Source organism: Clytia hemisphaerica, unplaced genomic scaffold (genome assembly GCF_902728285.1).
Source record: "Clytia hemisphaerica strain Z4C2 unplaced genomic scaffold, Clytia hemisphaerica genome assembly, whole genome shotgun sequence".
NCBI classification, from domain to species: Eukaryota; Metazoa; Cnidaria; class Hydrozoa; order Leptothecata; family Clytiidae; genus Clytia; species Clytia hemisphaerica.
In genome coordinates, this window is record NW_027104048.1 from 575521 (window position 1) to 585221 (window position 9701).

General features: G+C 33.7%; 1 protein-coding gene across 1 annotated transcript; it reads left to right on the forward strand.

Annotated features, from left to right (window-relative positions):
• Positions 1-1294: 1294 nt before the first annotated feature.
• On the forward strand, positions 1295-2071 carry LOC136811900 (eukaryotic elongation factor 2 kinase-like). Its single transcript, XM_067068522.1, has one exon. The coding sequence runs from the start codon at positions 1295-1297 to the stop codon at positions 2069-2071; it is 777 nt and encodes a 258-aa protein (XP_066924623.1).
• The last annotated feature ends 7630 nt before the right edge of the window (positions 2072-9701 follow it).

A 9701-nucleotide genomic window follows, 5' to 3' on the forward strand; every position in this document is an offset into this window, starting at 1 on the left:
CAGAGACGCCCTGTAAACGAATTACGTTGTAATTCTCTTGGAAATCCTATATCTAAACTTTAATTTCAAGATGAAATTGGTGAAAAGCAGCAAAACTAAACTGAGTAATTGGTTGTGGCATACTCATTTCGACAACGTAATTTGTAAAAATGTAAATGTAAATGTAAAAACTGTCAATCCAATAAAAATCTTATTTAATGAAAATCGGTTGTCAAAACAACCTAAAATAAACACAAATCGAAATATATTAAACTGAAAATAAATATAGATATAAATGTAAATGTAAGAATCACATCTTCTTAAGGGCTACAATATATTGTGTAGTCTAAGTAACCCTTTATAATTGTTCGACTCAACCAAAAACTTTTTACCCTAATAATCGGTCGAAAAGGTGTATTGTTGACAAGTAAAATTAAACCAAGAAAGACGCGTCTTCTTCCTTTACCTTCGCATGTTTTTAATTTTAGGGGTTTTGGGATTCAAGTTTTTGAACCCCTACAACAAACCCCACCCCTTTCATTTTTTTGCTAAAAATCTGATTCTGTGAAAGAGGGTAACTTTGAAAGTCAATAATCAAAACAATTGAACTAAGGGGAGATGATTAATTTAGAGGGGTGGCTGCTTGGTTTTGATAGCAAATTAGGGGGCATTTATACTTCTTTTGAATCTTCAAAAATCAAGTTTCTTTGTCCTGGGTTGGTACCCTTGACCTTGACCCCCCTCCCCTGGTAGGTCCACTCAACATGTTGTTTTTTACATTAAGGAGAATAATAGTCATGTCAGCCAACAAAAAACCTGGTTGGATGGAATGTAGAAATAAAGCTGCTGACAAGAGACTTGGGGAAAAAAAAGATTTCGGTAAACAACAAACCAAACCAAGTTTTATTAAGGTTCAACGTTTAGAATCAAAAGTTTCAGGGAAGACTCAAATCTACAGTCGATATGGAGCAATCGAGTTTGTCAATATTGAAGCATATGATCGTCTTTGCCTTCAAACTGTCATTCAAGCATGCAATGTCCATTTTGTTGATGAAATTGGTTTCCACCAAACATGTGAGCTTTTGGTTGGACAAAGAGGTCCGTCAGTAAAGCAACAAAGCCAATTTAGTTTGGCTGATATTTACCATATCAGGTTTATCCAAAATCCAATTTACTCTACTTTTCCAACTTTAAATTCATCACGGAAAAGATGTTTGACATCCACTAAGAAGAAGGAAGACTCTGAAGTACCTTCCACTAGCAAACGTTCTCATTATAGCCCACCAACACCTCCACCAAGTATATTCTCTCTAAAATGATCAAATGTGGCAAAATGATGAAGCCTTTCAAAACACTCGTAGAGATAGAACATTTCAATGTACAAGAAATGAAGTGGGATGATAAACGTCAACTTGTTGAATTTCAAATTGATGAGAAACCCTTTGGCAAGGGAACATTTAGAGCTGCATTCATGGCCAATTCTTCTCACAATCTTTTTAAAGGTAAGAAGTGGGTAGCCAAAAAGTATCAAAAACAAACTGTGGATGATTTAAAAGATCTTGACCTTGACCCATACCAGCATGGTAGAAAACTGGTCCAAATGCACTCATTAGCAAAAAATCTAGCAGAGTCTTTTACGAGAAGCATAACCTCCATCAAATTCGGCACAGTCTCCTACAACGAAGTGTATTTTGGTATATTAGACGGGAAAGTGATTACGGTTGAAGAATTCGCCAGTGGCAAGTTTGTGAAATATGTCAACAATAATGGTGAAATCTGCAAGAATGTTGACAAACATGGTCAGAGTAAAGCTGAAGCCTTTGTTCACTTTACGTATCAAAAATCAGAAGAAAAGCTTATGGTTCTTGATATCCAGGGCTGTGGAAAAACCTATTTTGACCCAGAAATTGCAGCCGGTGAACATTTTGATGATCAAGATGAACTCTTGTTTTGTGGTGGAAACCTCTCCCAAACAGCCATCAAGAACTTCAAACATCTTCACCAGTGTAACAAATTTTGTTCTGATTTATTATTAACTCCATTCAAAGATGTAGATGATCAAGCATCAGAAAAGAACACAGAAAGTGAGTAAAAACCCATGAAGAATTTAGAACATGCTAAAACATATTGTCTTCTTGTGTTTAAACAATGTGTTAAAATGATTGTGATTGTAGCATTATTTTTTGTGTATATTATGTGGAAGATTAAAATCCAAGTGGGGCAACCACCTATTCCCATGTGATTTGACCTTGTAGTTACCATAGGAACAAAATTTCAGGCTCTTTATAATTGAATTTTTCTGCTTAGATTAATAAAGCTGATAATCTAGAATCACTCCATTTTACAATATTCTATTCTGTTTACACAGGAATTTTTGGTTGCTTCACTTCATTACAAAGAGTTCTTTATTTACATTTAATATTTTGTTAAATTTGCTTGATCCAGGGAGGTCAAACATTTAATATTTTGTTAAATTTGCTTGATCCTGGGAGGGTCAAGCAGTTATTACAAGACACTAACTGCTTTTTCGCAAGAAGTTAGTAACACCACCATCCTTGTTACACTTAGTACGTAGCTATACTAACTGAATTTGGGGTCAAATTTATATACACTTCCCTTGAAAAAGGCCTTGATATATCTTAGATTCAATTTTCCATCTTTCAATAGGAACATCAAATTTCTGTGGCAACCAACAAATCGTTTTTTAAATTAAAAAATATCGAAAATTTGAAAAAGAAATCAACTTCCCAGAAATTCTTTGGGTAATTTACGGTCTTTTTTTAGATTTCCTCGCAAAATCCTATTTTTCACACAGCAAGTACCAAAATTTTGCAATATTTTAGCAGGGGACCACCCTATTTTGACACCTGAGTACTAAGTGATATCATCCAATTCACATGGTACACAACCCACGGTACTAACTGGCATAGTGTCTTGTAATAACTGCTTGACCCCCTGCTTGATCTTAAAATATTGCTCATTATGTACATTTAGTATTTTGTTGAAATTTTCATCTTTTGAACTGTTCTAAACCAGGGAGTGTAAACTTTGCTTCAATCTGATCTTGCTTTTTGATTCTGACGTTTGACACCACGTAAAGAAGTACTTAAGGCTTACAAACTTTCGTGAGCAGAAACGTTCGTGAATTTCGCGAATTTTGGCCTTTTTTGCGAAAGTAAATGTCTTTGAAAATTCTTAACAAGGCAATTCGCAACGCGAAAGTTTATGCTTGCGAAAAATTCTTTAAAAAATGGAAATCCCTCGAAATCCTAACAAATATCAAATCCACGGCATCTTTTTATCCTCTAATGCAAAGTCGAAGAGCAGCCGTTTTTATCGGTTTTAAATATATATTTTCCACTTTTAAGGCCGTTTTCATTCTAAAATTCTCATTTTTATCGTTTTATCCAACAATTGGCGAAAGTTTATGCTCGCAAAAACACTTTGTCCTCAAATTCGACCTTGCGAAAGTTTCTGCTCGCGAAAGTTTGTACCCCTAAAGTACTTTAGTACTTTTAGTAGTAGTATTTTTAGTAGATATAAGCAAGTTTGAAACCAAAAATAAAAATTTCATTACATTTTTGGATAGGCTTGAATGTGAAATTTAGTTCTACAAAAAGTGTTTTAGCTTGTTTCAAATCAAAGATAGAAGTTTTTTGTTTTTATGATATATAAATGAGTCAATAAAGACAGTTTTTACTTTGTTTTTAAGATTTAGACACTACTTTGTTCCTGTAATATATATTTCGTTTGTTGGATCAAATTATTAAATTTCTTTCTGCCATTGCTTCAATTACCATGATAATATCTCTTATTGGTTCTGTTGAAAAATTGAGTCATGTTTTATCAAAACCATTTTTAACGTATGACAATGGTGGGGGTTTAATCAACTAAATTTTTTAATATCCAAATATAGAAAGAAATGCATTAATCTTCCTTGTTACTTTTATAGAAATATTGATGTCTCTAACTTTCGTTTTAAGTTTGTTTTACGTTTCTTTTTGGCCCAGCTAGCTTTAGCGTACTGGGCCTTTCATTAGCATTGTGCCCGGTGTCAGTGTGTAACAATTTACTAGGCGATACGCGTTTTCAAACACAGCACAGGCTAGTACATATTGTGAACGATTTGATTGGCTGTTAGAACATGATTGACAGAGTAAAAAACAATTGAAATCGTCTTTATTGGTTAAAAACATAAAAGGAGAAAATACAATTAACTATTAAAACTATAAGAATGTAACAGATGTGGTACGTTTTAAGAAAAACAATGTGATTTACACAGAAATAACCATAACAAACCTTCTTCTCTTTAGGAAGATGTTCTTTTAAAAAAAGTTGTTTTTACATTTCTCTATCATGTGAACAGTTCAGTTGTTCACGTGTTAGGAAAAAAACTAACATCTCTGTATATAAGATTAAATATTATGAATTAATAAATATGTAACTTAGAAGCTTCATTTTGTAATAATATTTTATTTTATTTAATATTTAAAACGTTTCGGTCTTCATCCAAAGACCATCATCAGTTAAAAAAACAAGTAAGAAAGTTATGTACACAAAAGAAAGGTTTCGGAAGCATTATATATTAGACAAAAGAAACCTGTATTAAATGTGCAAGATATGTCTGTTCCCTTGAAACTTTTTAAGTAATAGCTTTTTAATTATTGTAACATATTTTAACACATTTATTGACAATTTTATTACTTTTATTATCCTACAATTACAAGTAGAATGAGAAGAAAAACGTGCGTTTATTATTGTACGTAATAGCGCATTAACATTCTTTTTTATTCTACTTGTAGCGACTCTGATATAAATATGTGTACATAACTTTCTTACTTGTTTTTTTTAACTGATGATGGTCTTTGGATGAAGACCGAAACGTTTTAAATATTAAATAAAATAAAATATTATTACAAAATGAAGCTTCTAAGTTACATATTTATTATTAAGCTGATTGCCCAAACAAATTTATTTATATTATGAATTATTTCCCATTGTTGTAAATTAGAGGTAGCCGAATGGTCTAAGGCGTCTATGGCTTGTGTTAGCGGCTCCCGGTTCAAAACCCCTCTGCTACTCAAGTCTTGTTCAGTTCATATTTTTATTCGCTGGGCCTTCATGCCCTCTGGGCTTCTTGTTTTCAGTTTATCAAATTAAAATGAATACCAACTGGAAATATGATGACTTACTTAAGGGAAAATTGGAGTTGTATGTTGCTCAATGTTTGAACCGAACTGAGATTGTTGAACTTATGAAAAAAGAATTTAGCATACTTGGAGTTTGAGTACTCTAACCAGGAGATTCAATCATTTTGGAATTAGATATACTGATACTGAAGTTCCTGTCGAGTCTGCCAGAGAAGCTGTTTCAACTGAACTTCGAGGTCCAGGGCTACAGAACCATGCATAAAAAACTACGTGTTGTTCATGGTTTGAAAGTTCCTAGGAGTCTTGTTCATGATGTTATGTTTTTGGAAGAAAGTCAATTACTGAAGGACAGAAGACCCTGTCAGAAGAAAAAAAGAGTGAAGGGTCATTTTGTATCAAATGGACTTAATTGGGTACACTCCTTTGATGGCCATGATAAGCTTATGGGCTATCAGAACAGCACCTTCCCTCTAGCTGTGTATGGTTGTATCGACACTGCTAGTCGAAAGATACTTAAGCTCAAAATTTGGACTTCTAACAGCGACCCAAAGCTTGTTGGTAAATGGTATCTTCAACATATCATTGAGACGAAAAGGATTTCAAATATGGTTCGTCTTGATAAAGGTACTGAAACAGGTGATCTTGCGGCTATTCATTGTTTTCTGCGTTCCCGTTGTGACGAAAACTTGAAAGACCCTTCATCTGTGATACGCTATGGTCCATCAACCTCAAATCAGGTACTTTATAGGATTAATTTAAGAAACAACAATTGTGAAGTAAAACATCATCTTTTGTCTGAGGTTGAAAACGCAATTAAATACTACAATTAAATAGATTACACTTTTTTATAAGAACACGAAAAGCCTTCGTATGTTCTAGATTTTTTGAACTTTCAGCCTAACAACGTTCTTAAAATGTTCTTATTTTTGGAGGTTTTTCTTTCCTAAGAAATTGCATATTTTGCAGTCTTCAAAGCCTTCAAATGTTCTTGCTATGTAATCCTGTGTACTCAATTTTTTTGGCCCTCAAAGCCAACAAAAAAACCGTCAATCTCATTTGAAGACTACAAAATATGCAATTTCTTAGGAAATGGTACCGAAATACTAGAAACATTTCTACAATCATTTTTGGCTTTCCTCAGAGCGTTTTTGAAGGAAATTGCACTTGAAATGTAAGAAAATATTGCTTGTGTAGCCTTAGCTGTCATAAAGTTTGAGTAATTTGTAACAGGGTATTTAAGAGAAGGTCAGACTTTGGAGTAAACTGTAGATTGTGTTACTGCTCATTTTGAAGGAGATAACAACCTCTCATTTTGTTTTCATCAACTGTTTTTTTGAAACTTAAAACCAATTTCAAAATGCTTAAATACATATGTCATTCTCTTTGGTTTATGAAATATTTGAAACACTTTTTTATTGGTATAGATTGAGCGATCGTGGAAAGAACTACATGAAAGACTAGAGAAATTCTTCAAAGGTCAACTCCTGTTCTTAAAATGTGGCGGACATTATGACCCAAGTTGTGAACAAGACAGGTAATTTGCTTTACATCAATCTTATTTTCTGCATGCAATAATTGACCAAAGATGAATATTAAGATCCGATAACGCTCCGCAACGCATACGTCAAGTTATTGAGGTTCAAGTTATTGTTTCATAATGTTCAGTGTTTGATATAGAAATATCTGTTAGCCTTTTTAGACACCATGTCTGCAAACTGTGGCAAAAACTGTTAAAATTTAAAATAGTTTTGACTTTTGGTGGTACCATTCAGTATGCTTTTGTACTTTTAGGATGATTTTAGCCTATATCATGATCCCAATCCTCCAAGCCGAACTTAACACATTCAAAGATGTCATCTGGAATTGCCATCGCATTAGATATAAAAAAGACCAAGTTTTACCAGACGGTGTTCCCGAACACATTTATACCGTACCTGAGGTGCATGACCTTGTTGAATGTGGTAAGTTCCAGTCAACTTTTATTCGATTATTGATGTCTTCAGCTCAGTTTTTGCGAAGATAATCTGTGGCAAATCTTTTTTACAATACTTAGGTATTTGCTTCCAGGCACATACGCTAATCGTTGATCTTTACAGCGTCATTTTGATGAACCAGACATAGTGTCCTTCAGGGTCTCTCCCCCCCCACCTATGCCTAGAATGAAAATTTTCCATTCCCCCCTCATTTTTCCCCACCCTGCCTCCAAAGATTTTTCTGTCCCCCCCCCCCCCCTCAAGCATAAAATTAAAAAGCTGTAATTTGATGAACTTAACGCTTATTGTTTTCCCTAAGTTAGTTCTAATTCAAGAATAAATGGAAAGGATGGTTGTTTTTAAACCATAATATTGATAAAACTAAGCATTATGCTATATAATCTCATAAAACCAGTTGTTTTTCAATTTTGAATTGATTTTGGTGAGTCCCCCCCCCATGCCTAGAGTGAAAATTTTCCATCTGAATTTGGGCTTTCGAATGAACATTTGAAGCTAACATTACATTCAGCCTCAAAGTTTGAATTCAAATCTAACAAAGGAAGCAGTTTCTTTCTGATAACCAAATACAAAATGACTACCCAAATTCTGTGTAACTCACACTGAGGGTATTCATAGAGTATTCTTACGATTTGGCCAATTTTCACCCTGATATTCTTATATAAAAAGCGTGTAGCATAAGTTTTTACTAAACCTCGTAAAGAAATTTCACTTTAGTAATGAAACATTTTGTGGCGTCTCCGGTACTTTAGACCCCAAGAAAAAAAGCAATCTTGGAATTTATAAACTCTTTTATTTATCTCCTCCCCGTGTACTTCTTGACTGACCTTCTTCATTGTAGGCTTTGATGTATCAGACCAGGATATCAAATCCCTTATAGATGAATCGGGAATCACACCAGAAGATGCCGACTACCTTAATGATGATTTTAGGCATCTATGTGAACAATATCTACCCAATCTAGAGCTCGTTAAACCTCATGAATGTCAGGAAGCGTATATATACTTAAAACGAGAGATTGAAAATGGCAGTTTTTAAGAAACTTAACAATTAAGTTTTTTTCTCCATACCGTATTTCCTCTAACTACTTTAATGGGATAAACTTTTGCGGGAATTAAATTTCGCGGATTTGGGTGTCATCCGCGAATTATTTCTAAACAAAACTCAAAATATGTCAAATAAATACTATTTGAATGGTTATTTGCATCAAAGAGGCGCAAATAATGTGTATTTCAACAACCAACATGCATGATTTGACAGTAAAAGTCACAAAATCGTGAAAATATTGCCACTCAATAGTGCCACCCGCGAAATTTAATCCCCGCGAAAGTTTATCCCATTAAAGTAGCCAATAGCCAGGCTATGATTCACACCTGTTGCTCTTACACTGACCTTATCACTATGGTAAGAAAAATAGTTTGAGGCAGTCTTTGATAAAAAAGATCTACAAAAATAAGTGCTTTAATGGGATTAATTTTCACGGGGATTAAATTTCGCGGTTGAGCTTATTTTCATGATTTTAGTTTCTGTTACGGTCGGCTACCGTACAATTTTGTTTTGTTTATCATTAAAGTTGCTAGTTTTTAGTAACTATTTTATTATATAAATGTATTTCTTATTTATCCTATACTTAGTTTTTCCAATACATAATCAGCTTGCGTGAGCTTTAAAGCTTTTTTCACATGTACGTAAAATTCTACTTCAGACCTTGAAGGGTGGGAATTCACCTAAGCTTACGTAGTGTATTAAGGCCTTATGTAGAATTTGCTTACAATCAAAAAGTTTTGGACGGAAGGAAAAGTCACGTAAGACCCTCTTAATCAACAAAAACTCTACATAATGTCGGGGAAATTCCCAAAAGACAGCCTTACGAACAATTTTCCGTAAGGTCTTAAATAAAGTTTTACGTCCATGTGAAAAAAGCTTAAGAGGAAAAAGTTAAATATAGTATTCTGAAAATATTTGTCAGTTACATTTTTTTAAGTTTTGCGTTAATTGTAATGATTTATTGTTAACTTTATTACAAAAAGATTGTTATATCCTCAACCGCATGTTTACTATTTTTTTCTGGTTTTGCACTAATTTCAAACCCTCTTGGATTTATAGATAGATATCGTGGTTTCTTTGATTTCGAAGATTTTGTTTCGTCAAATGTTATCAAATTAAATATGCCTTCGTCAATGTGATTAAAGCCAGGTTTTATCCTGAACCTTTCAGAAACCCTCCTACAAAATGGTTGGTCACTTGCCGTACTCTTTACAGATTTTCGTTCGGCAAAACATTCCATCCCGCCAAATTTAAAATTCATATCATAGGTCATCTGCAAAAACAATTCCAAACATTAACATAAGTCTCAAATTTCCCTAAGATCACCCTCCTCGATTTCAGCTGAAAGACTGAAGGGCTAGAAACGAATTTCAAACCTCTAAGGCAAGAAAATGAAATGGGTTTTTTTAACTCGTTTGTTTTCGATTGGGACATTTTGGCAATTCTGGTGGTAAATTGTACATTCGATCCGGAATTGGGTATTATCGGAAGAAAAAAAAATTATAGCAAAAAAAAATAGATATCACTGTAACTA